This window comes from Leopardus geoffroyi, chromosome D4, assembly GCF_018350155.1.
Source record: "Leopardus geoffroyi isolate Oge1 chromosome D4, O.geoffroyi_Oge1_pat1.0, whole genome shotgun sequence".
NCBI classification, from domain to species: domain Eukaryota; kingdom Metazoa; phylum Chordata; class Mammalia; order Carnivora; family Felidae; genus Leopardus; species Leopardus geoffroyi.
Window position 1 is genome coordinate 24770761 of NC_059342.1, and position 19743 is coordinate 24790503.

The window sequence follows — 19743 nt, forward strand, 5'->3', positions numbered from 1 at the left end:
AAATCTATCAAAAAAAAAAAAAAAAAAACCCTACAGCTAACATCACAGTCAATGGTGAGAAACTCAAAGTTTTCCCACTAAGATCAGGAACAAGGCAAGGATGTTCCCTTTCACCAACTCCTTTTCAACATCATACTGGAAGTTCTTGCTAAGGCAAAAAGGCAACAAAAGAAAAGAAAAGTTGTACAAGTTAGGAAGGAAGTAATAAAATTGTCCTTGTTCACAGATGACGTGATTGTCCATGTAGAAAATCTGCAAACATCAACAGAAAAGCAAGGTTAATATAGAAAAGTCAACCTCTTTCCTGTATACCAGGAATCAACAGTGGAATTTGAACTTAAGTAATTGTATGTCACATCTTTCTAGGTACAGAAAAAAAAACATGGCAACATAGACCAGGCTCACATAAATAATGCCTTATCATGAAGTCAAAAGAACAATGAAAATGGATGTCTGGATGCCTGGGTCCCAGCCAGTTACTCAGCATTCAAATACCTTGTCTTCCCTGGATTTCAGATGCTCCTGAGAAAGATACAGGCATTGGACTAAAAAATCTAAAGTCCTTTCCCATTTTCTAAGTCCTCTTGGAGAATAAAAGTCCACATCTTCCTCAAAATGTCCCACGCTTTTAAAATTACAAAAGCAAACAACACGTGCTTATCAAAAGTTCCAATGATACAGAAGAATGTAGAGAAGAACAAGACTGTTTTCCTGTGCTACTCCCCAAACTTGCCTCTCCACGCCTCTCTCCTCCCGGAGTTAACCACCGCTAAGATGCTAATGCTGTGCTGTGTGATAACCACCAGCACAGGTACCTGTTTAAATTTGGATTGGTAACGAATTAAAATTAAATAACATTGGAGTTCAGTTCCTCAGGCACGTATGTCACATTCTATGAGCTCAACAGCCACTTTCGGCTAGTGGTTACCAAGTTGTACGGCACAGATATAAAACAGCTTCACCATCACAAAAGTTCTACTGGACAATGTTTGTCTAAAGTATACAAGGAGGCCTTTTTCTTTTTTTTTTTTAAAGTTTATTTATCTTTGGGACAGAGAGAGACAGAGCATGAACGGGGGAGGCGCAGAGAGAGAGGGAGACACAGAATCGGAAACAGGCTCCAGGCTCCGAGCCATCAGCCCAGAGCCCGATGCGGGGCTCGAACCCACGGACCGCGAGATCCTGACCCGGCTGAAGTCGGACGCTTAACCGACTGCGCCACCCAGGCGCCCCAAGGAGGCCTTTTTCAAGTCATCTCATTTCCATTCAACACTTACTTCCTGCAGCTGTTCAACATCTACTTGCTGATTTCCATCAGGCCCTCCCTGCTTGGGCTCGGAACTATCCCAACAAGTTAGTGGAGTGAGTTGCCTTGGAAAGGTCTGTCAGTTCCCTGATCTCTAATTAAGAAAGACTTGCTTCATCAATGGGCTCACTGAAGGTCATGGAACCATCACCACCCCCAACGACACATAAAAGTTTAAAACCTTAGGGGCGCCTGGGTGGCGCAGTCGGTTAAGCGTCCGACTTCAGCCAGGTCATGATCTCGCGGTCCGTGAGTTCGAGCCCCGCGTCGGGCTCTGGGCTGATGGCTCAGAGCCTGGAGCCTGTTTCCGATTCTGTGTCTCCCTCTCTCTCTGCCCCTCCCCCGTTCATGCTCTGTCTCTCTCTGTCCCAAAAATAAATAAACGTTGAAAAAAGAAAATTAAAAAAAAAAAAAAAAAGTTTAAAACCTTCACTAAGAACTCGAAAACTCCAGCGTTCCTCATGGTGGTGTTTTCCAAGAAGCACTGAGGCATTCAAAGCCAAAGATAAAACACCCAATGTATCTTACCTCTAGCTCTGGAAGTGTAGCTTAGCTGCAAACCAATTTTCCAGGTCATTTTGGCCCATGCAAACCATGCCTCAATGGGGTTATCTTAATTATTCCCTAGTAAGAGTAGTAATTCCCTAGTAAACAGTAGTCATATTGTTTTCTAGACTCCAACTGTCCACTCTATTGTCTACGTAGTCTGAGCAGGTAATTGCCAACTCTCCACTGCATAGTATAGAACTCTCTGTTGATGTATAAAATCATAATGCATTTCTTTTAGCTTCCCACAAACACAATGCCTTTGCCTACACTCAGCCTTCTGCTAGAATGCCCTTCTTTGCCCAGCTCTACACCTCTGTATAGACTCCCCTGATTTACTGGCCAAACAATACTTACCTTTTCTTTAAAACTCACTTGAGACATCATCTCCAGAAAATCTTCCCTGTTCTATTCAGGCTAGATTAGTAGCCCCAGGGGCTACTCCAGAATTTCTATATAGGAGACACTTTGTAGGTGAAAATCTAGTAGGAAGCGGGCAAGCGAGTTTGTAACTTCTCTTAAAATCACATTATATAGCAAGGCACAATTTTTGCTGAGATATTTGCAAGAAGAGCAAAGTTCTTAATATGATTTTTTTAACGTTTATTTATTTTTGAGAGAGACAGCACAAGCAGAGGAGGGGCAGATAGGGAGACACAATCCGAAGCAGGCTCCAGGCTCTGAGCTGTCAGCACAGAGCCTGACGTGGGGCATGAACTCACGAGCCCATGAGATCAGGACCTGAGCGAAGTCAGACACTCAACCAACTGAGCCACCCAGACGCCCCAAGAAGAGCAAGTTCTTAAAGATGTTCTTATTTACAAGTAAATGTGAGTGAGAAAATATCAGTGATCCATTTAAAGAACATCCTTTTGAGAAGCAGTGACTTTGGAGGAGAGCAACCAGAGATTAAAGGAGGGATAAACCCTCCCCCAAGCAACACTTCGGCTCTACTGTTGGCTGCTCTGTTTGCTCCAACAATGTTCTGGTGCCCTTCTATCATAGTATTAGCATCTTGAATCTGTTTATGTGTGCATCTTCTCCACTAGACAGCAAAGGACCATATTTTTCTTTATCTTTGTATCTCTAATCCTCAGACCAGTCCTTAACAGAGGTGCTCAATAAATGTTTGTTGGATGGATGGATGGATGGATGGATGGATGGATGGATAAATGGATGGATGGATGAATGGATGGATGGATGGATGGATGGATGGATGGATAGATGGAAGGATGTGAGGAGACACTTTCTTAATATTCAATTTTACCTTCAGACCAAAATCTTCTAAAAGATAAAGACCTTGAATCTCAAAATCAATATCTCTCCCTCAACCTTTCTCTTTCTCCCCCTCCATTTCCAGTAATACCAGAAAAATGTTTTATATTTAACAACCGCTCAATACAAAGGCTGGCATTCCCCACCCAGTGAGTGTACTAAAGAAAGACTGGGGAGAAAGAAGAAAGAAATCTTTAACAATAAATATTGGATAATAGCTTTAAAACCCTCCCCTTCTCTAATGGAGGTACAATTTGGAGATAAACCTAAACCACCTTCCTCTCTGTGGCATATGATTAAAATCTGCTTTGTTCTTCTAATTTGCTCTTCTCAAATTACCACACTGCTGCTGGCGCTGCAAACTCAGACTTGACGGCTGCCCTTGAATTACTGTACAACTTTTCCTTTTTTTTTCTTTTATTCAGCATTGAACCAAGAAGGTGCCACCTACAACCTGGTGGAGAAATTATGTCTCCAAACCTGGAGACAAAAGGCGCCGTTCAAGGTGTCCCTTCCACCCCCTGCGCCATGACACCGCTCCGCGTTAAGTACATCTCCCTTGAGGTTTGGGAACACAAGAGGTGAAGTTCTCCTTGATAAGGCTCCAGGTGGTACTGAGTGTTTCTTCCATCCCTGACTCCAGGGATTTTATTATTCTTCTGTCTAAGCTTGCAAAACAAAGAGAGCCTGACAAGGATGTGGCAAGGGCCTAACTAACAAACGTTTGGTTTTCATATGCTTTCGGAAGTCCTCTAAATACCATGGTCTGAGATTGCTAAGAGTTCAACTTCCAGAGTCAATCTCAAAGCTACAAGGTAAATTACCATACAGGACAGAAAGAAAATTCTAGCAACATCATCCTTCCTCTTTTTTTTTTCCTTTCAATTTCTTAGGAATTAATCTGAAATTTCAAAGTGCAAGCAAAGTTTATGCCAAGCCAAACAAGTAAAGAAAAAGGGAGGTGTTTTTCAACTATCTAGTTATGTGACACAGCAAAATATTCATAAATACACGATAAGTTGATCGCACTTTTCACGTGGATATACACCGAACCACATGTTGACAAAAAGAAAGTAGAGAAGAACTAAAATTGTGTCCTCAGATGACAGTTCTTTTTTTTAATGTTTATTTATTTATTCTGAGAGAGAGAGAGAGAGCGTGTGCAAGCGAGAAAGGGGAAGGGACAGAGAGAGAGAATCCCAAGCAGCTCCATGCTGTCAATGAAGAGCTGGATGCGGGGCTCGAACCCACGAACTGTGAGATCATGACCTTAGCCGAAGTTGGGTCCTTAACCAACTGAGCCACCCAGGTGCCCCTTCAGATGACAGTGCTAAAATGTCAATATGCAGGGGTGCCAGGGTGGCTCAGTTAAGAGGCCAACTTCGGCTCAGGTCACAATCTCATGGTTCATGAGTTGGAGCCCAACATCAGGCTCTGTACTGACAGGGTGGAGCCTGCTTGGGATTCTCTCTCTCTCCCTCTCTCTCTCTCTTTCTCTGACCCTCCCCAACTTGCACTTCCTCTCTCTCTCTCTCTCTCTCTCTCTCTCTCTCAAAATAAATAAGTAAATAATAAAATAAAATGTCAATATGCTGTCTTTACCCAGAAATGTGGTCAGTGTATGGCTTCTCCCTTCTGTTATTAGAAAAGTTGCCAGTGAAAAAGAATTGCAGCATTTAGACTACCAAAGAAGGTTCAAACACAAAATAATGTAGTATTTAAGCAGAGTAGGAGCAAACCTAAAACTCAACACACCAGACCCCATCCTACTTTTGCTAAATATGTGACCTTAGGGAAATCACATCACCTCTCTGAGACTGAGATTCAATTTAATCAACTAGCTAATGCACATCATTAACATACTACTCAAGGATATCAAGAGGCAGATGAGGGTAGAGAAAGGATGCTACTAAACAAAGAACAATAAATACCCAACACCACCATAACACTGTAGACAACACCTACATACAGACACAGATCACAAGGACTAGAATTATTTTCAGAACAATGAGCAGCACTATGTATAGAGACCATCCCCCAAAATAACATCGGCTAGTAACATCAAGGAAGAATTATTAGCCAACTTATTAATGAGGCCTTCGTCCTCTCTTCTATTAATATTTTAAGACTGCTTAATTTTATTTTTTAAAATTTTTAAAAATGTTTTTATTGATTTTTGAGACAGAGAGAGACAGAGCATGAGCAGGGGAGGGGCAGAGAGAGAGAGGGAGACAGGGAATCTGAAGCAGGCTCCAGGCTCTGAGCTGTCGGCACAGAGCCCGATGCAGGGCTCCAACTCACAGACTGTGAGATCATGACCTGAGCTGAAGTTGGATGCTTGACCCGAATGAGCCACCCAGGTGCCCCAAGACTGCTTAATTTTATTACCAGTCCATTAGTAAATGATATTGTGTTTGAATTTTTAGTTTGTGTATGAAGATCCTGGTTCATTCGATCCTTTCCAGGCCAATGTTTACCAGCAAACCCTCATGCCTTAAAGCAACAAATTACACCTCTGAGGGGAGAGATAATGAACCAAACCCTAATCTGTTAATATACTAATTGCTTTCCCCTGCTATAGAATAATCACGCTTCAAACCTCAGCATATATATTCAGACAAAACTCTATTGTGCATCTACAATCTGGTCCTTCTGTTACTAATATTAGATTATTTCTTGGAGCAATTACACAGAACTCGAATTTATTTTAATTAATAGTCACAATAATCCCCTGGGAACTAAATAGAAAACAAAATTTGCTATAGGAGATATAGGAGGTATAAATTAATATTAAATAATAGATAAATTATTACAGCATAACTCGCAAAGCTGCTCTTCATACAACATGTTGGTTTACTTTCATTTTGTACCAAGCTGGTAGGATTTTAAGATGTATTATCTGTTTAACGTTCGTGACACTGTCTCAAAGGGTGACTTCCCTGGAGTGAAAATCCAATGCTTTGTAACACAGAACCTTCAGGCTGAGAGAAGACTTTTTTCATTTGCTAGTCCAAGCAAGGAAATGAGGATGAAGAGCAGAAAAATGCTTTTCCACTGGTAACTCTGATCTGGCTGCCATGCTTGCAGGAGAAAATGGAGAAGCCCCCACTCTGGTCCAAGTTGCCTCACAAAAGAAAAGCGGCCAAGCATTCTTGGGAAGAATTCCAGAGCTCATAATCCATTGGTTTGATCTACGAGGATGCCCCCAACAGAAAGATAGACAGAAAAGACCCATCCTGATGGTTTCATCTCACACCTCCATGGTTTCTATCATCACTTGTGTGCACACTAAAGGACTCCCTTATCTGTGTCTCCACACCAGACCTCTCTGCTGACTTTGTCTGCTTATTTCCAACTGTCTACTGGGAATTCTCCACTCAGATACCCTACAGGCTCCTCAAGGTTAAGAGCCCAAAATGAAACTCCTCATCATCTCCTCCTCCTCATCTTCTCAGGGCCAATTTTATGGGTGCATGACCCATGCTTAGAAGGGCCCCACACTTGGTTTAAAAGTCGACTGCTGCATTCTTGGAATTCTTAATTTTTTAACAAAGGGCTCCGTGTTTTCACTTTGCAATAGGCCCCCAAATTATGTGGCCATTTCTGTCTTTCCGGGGGGGGGGGCGGTGAGGGGGGCAGGGCATGGCCATTACCTTTGTTACGGAAACAAACCGCGTGGGACTGAATCCCGGATTCTCCCTTCCTTCATTTCTACATCTGATCATGTGGCTTCACACTCCGGGTTTTATATCGAGCAAAGGCTCACCTGACTTGAAATGCCTTTTTCTCCTTCTTCAAATAATTGATTTCCACTTGTCCTTTAATTATTAATCAAGATCCATCTATACCAGAAATACTTATTGATGCCTCAGTCTGATATAGATGCCTCCTCTTGGTTCTTCATCTCCATATGCCTGTCACTACAGCTGTCATTTTGTCCTTGTACCATTATCTTGTCTCTCTTCCCCCAAATGACTGGGAGCTTCTTGATGGCTGTTTATTTTTTTCTTTTTATGTCTAGTTACCCGCTCTGTACTCAGCATACAGAAGATATATTTGAAATGCTTATCAAATAAGATTGATGTTATTTCAAAACACTTCACTAATCCACTTTTAAAAATATAATTGTTAGATCTACACAATTGCTCTTTCCTCTTAGACTAAGCTTCATTTTCTTTTAAATGTTTATATATTCTTGAGAGAGCGACAGAGCACGAGCAGGGGAGGGGCAGAGAGAGAGCAGAATCTGAAGCAGGCTCCAGGCTCTGAGTTGTCAGCACAGAGCCCAACGTGAGGCTTGAACTCACGAGCCCGTGAGATCACGACCTGAGCTGAAGTCGGAGGCTTAACCGACTGAGCCACCCAGGCGCCCCAAGCTTCATTTTTTTTTTTTTAAGTTATCGTCTCACTTCTCTCCTAAACCTTCAGGGAAAGCAACCAAAACAAACAGCTTCAGAGCCTATGTTACACCTCGAATGCATTTTTCACTGTCCTCCAGGGTCACTGTCCCCTGGGATCACTTCTGCAAGTGAGGACAGCTGGGTCCCCTCTGCCCCAGGGAGCTTCCAGGCACTGCTGGCTGACATACAATGATTTGTTTGTGCCAAGAAGTTGCCAGGGTTCCTCTGCAATGCCACTGAGAGTCCAGGATATAGGAAAGCAAGAGCAGGAAGTGTGGCCCAGAGAGACAAGAAGTCTCTTATTAACCCTGCACCCCCATGTGCTCAACACTTCATCAGATTGGCCATCATAGGAAATCCTGCTTAAAAAACAATCTCGTGATTCGGCTGCAGCTGGGAATCAAAAGGAATCATGCCAGCCCAGCATCGGTATCTCATCAGTATTTCAATCTGTCATGATACACACACCTGGATGGATTCCTTTATCCATTCATTCACTTACTCAAACATTCACTGAACATCTACTAAGGGAAATGTGCCGGGTGAGAGGTTATCAAGGGAGATAAAAGCCAAAAAGTCCCCACACTCAAGGAAATGAAGAATTTCATTATGAGGGGCACCTGGGCGGCTCAGTCAGTTACACATCTGACTTTGGCTCAGGTCACGATCTCACAGTTCATGAGTTCCAGCCCCGCGTTGGGCGCTGTGCTGACAGCTCAGAGCCTGGAGCCTGCTTCAGATTCTATGTCTCCCTCTCTCTCTGCCCCTCCCTCACTCATGCTCTGTCTCTCTCTAGATAAAAATAAAAAATAAATAAATAAATAAAAATAAGAATTTCATTATGAGACAGATAAATTCCCCTAACTCCGTACCATTCCACAGACCAGTAACAGCAGCTTGTTAGAATGCTGGAAGCTTGTTGGAGATGCTGAATTCCAGGGCCTTCCGCAGGACTTCGTAGTTGAGTTTTGTTTTGTTTTGTTTTTTTATTTTATTTATTTATTCTGAGAGGGTTGGAGAAGAGCAGAGAGAAAGGGAAAGAGAGAGCCAATCCCAAGCAAGCTCCGCACCGTCAGCACGAAGCCTAACTCAGGGCTCGAACTCATGCACTGTGAGATCATGATCTGAGCCGAACCCAAGAGTCAGACGCTTAATCTGCTGAGCCACCCAGGGGCTCCAGGACCTCCTAGATCAGCATAGGCATCTTAACAAGGGCACAGAGGAGCCACATGAATTATCAGAGACTAAGAAGCATTTACACTTCCCTCCCAAGAGCTGAACACCAACTCTTTTGGGCCTGAATTAAGTTCAACTCTCACTCACAAAACCTGCCCTAACAATTCCTGACCATAATCCTACTTTTCCCCATTTCTAGACTCCAGGTCTGGCTCTCTGCTACTTCATAGAAGCAACATGAATCCTTCATCACACAAAGCGGAAACAAGGAGAAACCGTGCTATACATACCACATGCCTATCACTCATGCACATGAACCTCATACTGGATTCTCTGCAGGGCAAACTCTGATATTTCTTTTCATGCAATTTTTTTAAGTTTATTTATTTTGACAGAGAAAGAGAAAGAACAAGTAGGGGAGGGGCAAAGAGAGAGGGAGACAGAGGATCTGAAGCAGGCTCTGTGCTGACAGCAGAGAGCCCAATTTGGGGCTCGAACTCATGAACCGTGAGATCATGACCTGAGCCAAAGTTGGATGCTTAACCGCTTGAGCCACCCAGGTGCCCCCTCCATTCCTGCAATTTTTAAGTTTTCCCAAAATGCCTACTTAGAAAAAGAAGTAGAACTTAAGAGTTCAAGTGACTAATTCAAGTGACTTCAAGTGGTTTACATTTTAAACTGTTAACCCATTGTTGCTGTACCCTTTCCAGTCAGAAGAGGGGTCTCAAAGTAAGACGTGGCTTTATCTAATTATTACAGTTGAAAACTGAAGATTCAGCTGGAGAGCAAGTTCATTTGGGAAATGCTTACTCCAGTGGAATCTAGTTTTGTCCTTCTCTTAACATTGCTACACACGCACAAGCACACACGCGTGCGCACATGCACACACACACACACACACACACACACAAAAGTACATAGTTACTAGTAAGAATTCCAAATACACATATACACATTTTCCATGTATACAATGGGTGTTTTTTACTTAGTTGCTATCATTTCAAATACCTGTAACTTGTCATGAATCTTCTGGAGGTCCACGATACACTGGGAGTTCCATTTTGATTTATTTGTTGTTTTTTTTTTTTTTATATTTCAATAAGTTCAGTAAATTCAGAGGCACCAAAACCTATAGCTCTTAAGCTTGTTGGTCTCAAAACTCCTGTACACTATGAAGGATCCCTAGAATTTTTATTTGTGTTGGATATATCAATTTCCTGAGAATTTTTTTGAATAGTGAATGTTTTGAGTCATGCAAGAATAATAAACCCACTGCACATTAACAAAAGTTGCACATTTTATGAAAAATAACTTGTATTTACAAAATAACTAATTTAATGAGAAAAGTAGCATTGTTTTACATTTTTGCAAAAATCTTTAATGTCTGGCTCAATAAAAGACAGCTGGATTCTCACATCTGCTTCTGCATTTAATGTGTTTCCATAGCACATATCATACAGCCTCTAGAAAACTCCACTGCACACTTGTGAGAGAACGAGAGTGGAAAAAGCAAACAACATCTCAACAAGGATGACAAGACAATTCAATGGGGAAGAAAATCGTTTTTTCAAACAACGGTGCTGGGATAGCTAAATATTCACATGCGTAAGAATAAAGTTGGACCCCTACTTTACACCCTATACAAAAGTTAACTCTAACTGGATCAAAGATAAGGAGTAGCTGTGTGCTACTGTGAATTATAATAAGAAATATACGTTTTGTCTTTGTCCTCATTTCTGGCACAGAGCTCCTAAAACCCTTGTAATTCCCTAAGTGACGTGAGCAATAAAAGTATCTTTTGTTATGTTAATGAGGTGACTTTTGGAAATCCCCTGTGGATGGGGGCTGGTTGCCAGGAGAACCGGGTGTTTAGAGAGGGTTGGAACTTGCAATCCCACTGCCCAGACCTCCAGGGAGGGGAGAGGAGCTGGAAATTGAGTTCAACCACCAATGGTCAATGATTTAATCAATCGTGCCTATGTAATGAAGCCTCCATAAAAACCCAAAAGGACAGAATTCTGAGAGCTTCCAGGAGATTGCTACTCCTTGGAGAGGATATGGAAGCTCCATACCCTTCCCCCTGCACCTTGCTCTATGCGTCTCTTCCATCTGGCTGTTACAGCCTTTTCTAATAAACTAGTGATCTAGTAAATAGAATGTTTTTCTGGGTTCTGGGAGCCGCTCCAGCAAACTAATCAAACTCGAGGAGGTTGTGAGAACCTCTGATCTACAACCAGTCAATCAGAAGCCTAGGTGACAGCCTGGACTCGTGACTGGCCTCTGAAATGGGGGCGGTCTTATGGGACTGAGCCTGTAGGATGTGATGTTATCTCCAGGTAGACAGTGTCAAAATGGAATTGAATTGCATGTGTAGGTGGTGTTGGATGTATGGGGGAAAACCCTCTCTCCGTACAGTGGAATGGGAACCAGAACACTCCCAGGCTGTTAATGGGTACAGGTTTATTTGGGGGATGATGAAAGTCTTCTGGAAACAGACAGTAGTAATGATTGTACAACCTTTTGAATACACTAAAATTCACTGAAATGTACACTTTAAATTGGTAAATTGTGTTGTGTATAAATTATATATTAATACAATAATGAATCCAAAACCTAAAGGTAAAACTATAAAACTATTTAAAAAAACATAGGCAGAAGTCTTCATGACCCTGGATTATGAAATAGCTTCCTAGCTATGACATCAAAAATACAAGCAACAAAAGGAAAAAAAAAGTTGGAGTTCATCAAAGTTGAAAAACTTCTGACACCATCAAGAAAGTAAATTCTTTTGGGGCGCCTGGGTGGGTCAGTTAGTTAAGTATTTGACTCTTGATTTTGGCTCAGGTCATGATCTCGGCATCTGTGAGTTCGAGCCCTGTTTCGGGCTCTTGCTGACAGCTCAGCCTGCTTTGGATTCTGTGTCTCCTTCTCTCTCTGCCTCTCCCCCACTTGTGCTCTGTCTCTCTCTCTCTCTCTCTCTCTCTCTCTCTCTCTCTCAAAAATAAATAAACATTTAAGAAAAAAAGATTCTCTCTTTCTCTCTCTCTCTCTCTCTCTCTCTCCTTTTGCCCCTTTCCCCCACTCACATGCTCTCACTATCTCTCTCTCTTAAAAAGAAAAAGAAAATAAATAAAGTAAGAAGACAACCCACAGAACAGGAAAAATATTTACAAGTCATGTATTATATAAGTATCCAGAACATATAAAGAACTCTTACAACTCAATAATAAGACAATCCAACTTAAAAATGGGCAAAGAATCCAAATAATTCTCCAAAAAAGATATACACATGGCCCACTGGCACATGAAAAGATACTCAACATCATTAGCCACCAAGGAAATGCAAATCAAAACCACAGTAAGAATACCACCTCACACCCACTAAGGTGGTTATAACCAAACAGACAAATAATAAAAAGTGTTGGCAAGGATGTGGAGAAATTGAAACCCTTGTACACAGCTGATGGGGATGTAAAATGGTGGGGCTCCTTGAGAAAATAGTTCGGCAGTCTTCAAAAAGTTAAACGTAGACCCAGCCAGTAATTTCATTCCCAGGCATACGCCCAAAAGAAATGAAAGTGTATCCACACAGAAATGTTTGCAGTAATGTTCACTGCAACATTATTTGTAACAGCCAAAAAGTGGAAATAGCCCAAATTTTCACCAGCTGATGAGCTGGTCTAGCCACACACTGGAATATTATTCAGCAATAAAAAGGGAAGAAGTACTGATACGTGCTACAACGTGGATGAACCTTGAAAACATGCTTAGAAGCCAGGCACAAAAGCCCACATATTGTATGTTTCCATTTTTTTTATCAAACGCCCACAGCAGACAAATCTACAGAGACAGAAAGTAGATGAGTGGTTTCCTAGGGCTGGAAGGGTCAGGGGAAAAGGAGGGTATGACTGCTAAAAGGCACTGGGTTTCTTCTGGGGATGGTGAAAAAGTTTCAAAATTGATTGTGGTGATAGATGCCCAGTTCTGTGAAGATATTAAAACCGTATACTTTAGGAAGATTTAAGTATGTGAATTACATCTCAATAAAACTATTCCCCAAGGAAGGCAAACTACATTTTAGTATTACTTTGAAAATAGTTTGAACCTCGAAGATGCCCTGAAAGGATCTGAGGGACATCCAGGGGTCCCCAGGGCACAATTTGAGAACCACTGACCCAGACAAAATATCTAGTGTGGGTATTATGGGTTATCTTTCTAGCAGCTATCTCCCCCTCTCTTCCCCCCCTCTCAAGAGAGCCTTGATTTTTAGGTATTGACCCACCCCCACCATACAGGCCACCAGCAGGAGGGAAGTTGACTCCATGCTGAGTCCCAGGGTCAGGTTCTGCTCACCTTAAGCTAATAAGCACATTCCCTCCCACTGACCACAGTCCCTGGTTCAGGGATGGGCATGTGACAGGGATGGGCATGTAGTCCAGTGGCTACAGGACTTTTGCTTGGAATGCTGGGTTGGAAGTCATTTCTCTCTGCCTCTGGAGGGTGTCCCACGAGACGGTGAGAACTGACACTACCATAACCATTCCCTGCCAGTATGAGGATAAAGCCTTACAAAAGGCAGGATGGGGGCGCCTGGGTGGCTCAGGGGATTAAACGTCCAACTCTTGATTTCCACTCAGGTCATGATCTCACGGTTTGTGAGTTCAAGTGCCACATCAGGCTCTGAGCTGGCATTGCAGAGCCTGCTTGGGATTCTCCGCTTCTCCCCTGCTCGCTCTCTATCTCTTTCTCTCAAGATAAATAAACATCTAAAAAAAATTAAAAAGAAGGCAGGATCATCCTAGAATGAAGCCCTTAACTCAAGACTTCTGGATATATGATCCAGCAAGTGTCCTTAATGTTAAAGTCAGTTTGAATTAGAATTTGTTAGATGTCGTTACAAGCACCCAGCTGATATACTGTCCAAATGATGTGGAGCCAACGATATTACATTCACTCTGCAGTCAATACACTTTGCCTTTGCTTTGAGGACATCAAGAGATAAGATCTTAGCAGACCATTGAAATAACATTACTTTTTTATTCACAACATACTTAATATAAAGAGCTGGCCCATATAATCTAGGCTTAAAAACGTCAGAGCGGGGCCACAGTATTTCACAAAGTGCCTCCCCCTTCTCTTCCTTTTGTGTCTGATTTTTAGTGGACTCTTAATGGCATTCGAGATGAGTCTGATAGAGAAAAGTGTTGGAGTGTCCTTGTTATCAGAAGAGGTGTGGCTGTCGATTGGACCTAGCTTGGATTTCATCACCAGGACCATCGTGGGGCCTGATATTCAGCACATGTGAATGTTTGCATGTGATCATCCAGTTCCTGTTCCAACAGATGAGAAAAAAAGGAATAAACTACTCTCTTTTTTCCCCCAGATAAATTAATTAGAATAGTGTTCTACATTTGGGTGATGTTTTAACCTTTACAACATGCTCTCATATACGTCATCTCAACAACCCAATGGAGGCTGGCAACAAAGAATTATTGTGCCTATTTCACAGATGGACAACAGGAGGCATAGGGACCTGTTTAAGATCTTGCATAATCATAAAATGATGGAATTTAGGCTTAAAGACATTAGAGCCTAAGCTAAAGCCTCCCCACTACTTAGAATTACCTCGACTACAGCTTCACATAATAATAATAACAGTATTTTTTCAGCTCTTACTAGGGGCCAGGTACCAAGCATTACAACAAGCCCATGCGGTCTCTGCTATTGTTATCCCCACTTTACAGATGAGCAAACTGAGACCCAAATTGGGAAAGTGACTTGCCCAAAGTCACCTGGCTAGGCAGTGGTTGAGCCAGGGTTCCAACCCAAGCAAGTAGTACTCCAGAACATAAGCTCTCAGCCTCTTCGCCATATGGCCACTTCAACAAGAGTAGAGCTCTACCAGCTGTGCCTCTGCGACTTAGATGACTCGCAGCTGCCCAGAACCCACCAGTTCAGTAACGACTGAAGTGCCATTTAACAACACAAGCAACAAAGGACAACCCAACAATGTTTCCTATTCTGGAATATGATCATAAAAGGTTACCTCTAGTAAGCCATGGCTTACATAACAGCTCATTAAACTCTTCTGACAATTTTATTGTAACAATAATTGCAACTCAATCTGACCAGTTCTGAAAGACGCAACAGCTCTCCCTGCCTCAGAAAGACCACAGACATGCATGTGCGAGTACCCCCCCCACCGACACACACACACGCTTCTCCATTGCTTCCATAAGGTCAAAGCCCACCTCCCACTATAGAGAGTGAAGAGCAAAGCTACCAGACGCACATGTTCCTAGACTCTTTTGAAGCTAGGGCACGTGTGTATGATCCAGTCCTGGCCAACAAGATCTGACAGGAAGACTGAGGGGGGCCTCTAGGAAAGGTCTTCTTCTGGGATAAAAAGAAATGCACGAGGAAGTACCACCTCTTATATCGTGGATACAGTAGTGCCTGACACATCCACATCACATCCACAATGCCCGCAGCCACCTTATGATAATGACCACTCTAAGCAACAGAGCTGATGTGCTAAGGATGACAGAGTGGAAAGACGGAAAGCACCCAGGTCCATGCAGAACCACCAGACAACTCTGCAACTGCCCTACCTCTGGACTTCTCATTACAGAAGACACTTAGTGCACTTATTATTTAATCCACTTCAACTTGGCCACTCTCTCACTTGCAGCCGAAAGCACCCTAACTCTCAAGTCTCAAGAGACAGCTACTGCAGGAAGAGCTCTGCATTTTTAGTCCAACAACCTGGGTTCTAAGCTACTTCGTTGCCTGGTAACCCAAATAGCATAATCTCTATAGGCCTCTTTTTCCCTTATCTAGAAAACTGAGGTGATACTCAATAACACAATAACATCAATAAAAGGGAGAGAAGAAAATCATGAGATAAAGTGTATCCAACCCCTTTGTTAACAACAGTGTTCCACTCCAGTGCAACTGGTCTAGGTAATGATTAAACCAAACTTATTAAATTGGAACCATCCATCTAACCCAACTCCCTTATTTTACAAAAGAGGAAACACTGACTACAAATGTCAAGTGACTTGCTCCTTGTCACCAAACTGGTTGGTAACATAATTAAACCATGTATCTCCCAATCCAGTGTTGTCATGCTACTGTCATGCTGATAGGTAAAGAGCTAGATTAAATACTGGGCGTTCATTCAATCAACAAGCGTTTATCGAACACAATTATATGCCAGGTACTCCTTCAGGTATTGGGGAATCCTTAATGAACAACAACAACCTCAACAAAATGTTCCTACCCTGCGAATTTAACAATCTACAAAGGAAATTATTCAATCTACATTTATAAATATTTATTGAGTGCCTAATGTGTGTTAAGCACTATGTTAGAGTTTCTGTTCAAACACAAATCAAAGTCCCCAGCCAATTCCAATGACATCAACCATGTTTACCAGGCTTTGCTAAAGAGTGTATCATGTGAAAAGTCTACGTTTTACTCAATAAAAGTCAGTATTGAAAAATGACAAGTTCATTAGAAGGAGTTATGAATAACCATGCCAGCATCTGGGAGGGGGGGGGGGAGTGGATATGATGGGAGAGGTGGCTAACTAGGACTCCACTCTGCTAAAAGCAGAAAGACTGAATAAAAGAGGTAAGAGTTAACTCATGTCCTTCTACACTGTCCAGACTTCAAGGATTGGCTCAGCTGGAAAAGCCTAGTAGGGAGTATTCGGCAACTCCTTCCTTTCCCCAGGCCTCCGTCTGGTGCCTTACACTCTCTTTTTGCTCCCTGTCCACTTGGAATTCCTCTTCCCCAGCCCTAAACAGTCATACCCTAATGACGTGATGGGACAACATCCTAAACTCCGTGGAAAGAGACAGAGCAAGTGACTTTCAGCAGCTCCCCTGGAACAGATACCAGGCAGCTGACACTGGGCCATTAGGTTGTTTCTTTGAAGTTTTCCTTGTCAATAAGCACTCCAATTATCTAATTTGGAAAAGAATAATTAAAAGCTGTTGTTTTGCAAAAACAAAAACAAAAACAAAAACCCTTCATAACTCATATGTTGTGCAGATTTTGGAGGGAGGATGAATGCGACAGTGCACATACTTCTTTATCTTTGTGATTCCCTGGAACAGAGGGGAAAGGCAAGCCAGGAAAGATGGAGGGATGGATTCCCCAGGGCATGTACTAATAACTCCAATAGTTCTTTTTTCAAAATACCATTTTGTTCTAACTTCAAGCAAATGGAAAGTTCTCTGTGACCCTGTACCCAGAAGGGCAATTTCAATTCCTGGACTTGAAAAAGCCTAGGAAGGCAGAAGGTCCAAAACTATCAACACAGGATCTTTAATTCATTTCAATTGGTTAAATAATAATCACCATTTGGAGGCAGAAGGAGCAGAAAAAGATGTGCCACAAAATGAAACCTTTGACTTTTAAGCAATTCCAAAGTCAACATTTTGGAATATAGCACATTAACCTCTTTGGCATGGGTTGGGCCATACAGACTCTTAACTTTCCAAACTATTATTAGACCTGCTACCATTTATTGTTTCCCTGGACACCAGGCAACAAATACATGTCCTTTGGGGACTACTTATCTATTCTGAGGAAGACTAAGTCCCAAAGGAGATAAAACCCAGTGGTGTCAACTCCAAGTGGAACAGGACTGTGCACACAGAGGACTGAGAGCAGAGGAGAGCTCAACATCTCCACTCTGCTGCTGGTCCCTCTAATATTTACATATTCAATGTGGGTTAAAGGTTCTGTACATCCATTCTAGGACCTAAAGCAAAGTGCTCAAACAACTATCTCTGGATCACAAAACAGTACATGCCAAAGGTTTCTGTGCAACCCTGAGGCAGGAAAAAAAAAAAAAACTGCCTCACCTGCTAATCCTTTTATTATTAAGTTTAGCAGCACTGCTTAGCTCAGAATGAAATTCAAGATCCTCCAGAAAATTCACTAGGAGCCTACTCTCCTGGGAGATCATGGGGCACCACATTCCTGCCTTGAAACTTGTCCCGCTGTCAGCTTGCAAATTAGTTGCCACTGTCTCTGTGTCACAAACTCCCACTGGCAAACAAACAAATAAACGGGGAAAACCTTTCATTCATTCATTCACTCATTCATTTAGGGGTTAACACAGCCAGAGACCTATTCCTGCCGCTGAGAGACGCTGCCCCCATTCATCTCCCAACGGAACTCGGTAGTGTGCTCTGTATTTAAAAAAACAGCTCAGTCCTGGAGCCTCAAAACTCAGGTAGGAGAGAGAGGAAATCCCCGAGATAAATAAGCAAACAGACTTAAAAGTCAGAACTAATCGTGCTGAGCCTTGACACGACCTTTCCAGATTGTGCGCGCCTAGTGGGTCAAAGGAGAGGGCACACATTTGCCTACATATACGCTCACCGAAAGTGTGCGTGCGTGTGTGTGTGCGCGCGCACACACACACGCACGCACACACACACACCCTTGCAGCTCACACTACATCTCCTGCAAGCTCAAAAGCACTTACTACCCGAGAATGAGGCTGCCAGGAAAGCTACCTTCGCCCAAAGAACTCTTGCTTCTCCAACTTGGGGAGGAGCACTGTCCACCAATATTCCAAGGGGCACTCCCCGGACCCAGGTCCTGCAAGGCTCCCTCTCTGAGAGTCTCACAGCCCTTTTCCTTTCTCTGAAACACACGGATTTCACGATTCTTTTTGGGGAATCCGTGTAGCGCGCGCCCCATCCCTCAAGGCTGGAGCCTAGGTCGGTCCAGCCGCTCTCACTCCCGGGAAACTTCCCCGCTGCCCCACGCGGAGAAGTAAAGGCCATCGGTAGGAGGGCGGCAGGGAGTGAAAGTGGGTCCCTAGGGCTGAGGCACCTTCGGAGCCTGGGAGCCCGAGAGAAATGAGTGAACCCGAGCTGGTGCATGCCTTCTCCACGTGGAGGAAGGGAAGAAAGAATGGGCGACACGCAGGTGTCCCTCTCGGCTCTCTGAGCTCCCATTTCGTGGCGTGGTAAGGGACAGAGGGGTTAGTCTCTTCCAGGGAGCAGCTGCCCAGCGCCCCCAGCCTAGGCGCAGCGAGACGTGCGCGCAGCATGCACGCCAGGGAAGGGGCCCCAGCGCGGATAACGCGCCCCATCGCTGGGTACTGCTCCCAGTCTCACAGGGCGGGGAAAGAGAAATCTGGCTTTCCAGCAGGCCCTCGCGCGGGTTCCTCCCCCGTGCCGGCGCACGCCCACCCGCAGAGGCCCCCGCGCCCTCGTCAGGGGCAGCCCGCACCTGGATGTGGCAGGAGATCTCCGAGTCGTCCAGCAGCCGGATGGTGCATTTCATCTCCTGGCTGAGCGATTTGATGCTGGAGCTCCGAAAGTGGATCATTTTCATGGTCCTCCTGCCTCTCGGCACACAGTGGCAAGAGGCGAACATGCACCGCGGCCCGGGGGAGCGAGCGGGAGGCTCGGGGCCGGCGTGGCGCTCGCCCGCGCGGACAGACACACTCGCGCACACACCGTCCCGGACACCCGGGTGCGGTTCAGCCCTGGGACAGCGGCGGCGACGGGCGCCTGCGGCCACACATGCCCGGCGGCCGGGGCGCGGCGGGCGGGTCCCTCCTCCCCTCCCCTCCCTCGCCTCCGCCTCGCCGGCTCCTTTCCCCGCCTCCGCCCGTCGCGCGCGCTCCTGCGCCTCCCTCCGCCCGGGCTAGCGTGCAGAGGATGCCCCGGGCCCGTGACCCTGGGCGGGCGCGCGACGCACTCACTCCCACGCGCGGGGAGCCGCGGGAGGAGGAGGCGGGGAAGGTTGGTGCTGGTGGCCCGAGTGCCCTGGCAGTGGCCTGCTTCGCCGCCGCCGCCGCTGCGTCAGGCTGGGCCTGGCCGCCTCCTCCCTCTCTGGCCGCGATCGCTCTGGCTCCTGGTCACGCTCGTCCCTGCCCTGGCTCCCCCACGCGCCCGACAGCGCCCAGCTCTTCTCGCCCCCAGGGACCCGAATGCGGGGTGGGGGGGGGGGGCGGTGGAGGGCGAGCCTGACCTACACCCGCAGGGAGGATTCCACCACGGGAGA

General features: G+C 44.5%; 1 protein-coding gene across 2 annotated transcripts in view; it reads right to left on the reverse strand.

Annotated features, from left to right (window-relative positions):
- Positions 1–19315, reverse strand: part of FRMD3 (FERM domain containing 3) — a 308803-nt gene extending 289488 nt beyond the window's left edge. The window contains exon 1 of one of the 2 annotated variants that reach the window (XM_045470330.1): positions 18964–19314. In XM_045470330.1, coding sequence (XP_045326286.1) covers positions 18964–19110 — 147 coding nt within the window. In that variant the 5' untranslated portion in view covers positions 19111–19314. Of the gene's footprint in view, positions 1–18963 lie in introns of both variants that reach the window. The other variant, XM_045470329.1, reaches the window with a different exon arrangement.
- Between the last annotated feature and the right edge of the window lie 428 nt (positions 19316–19743).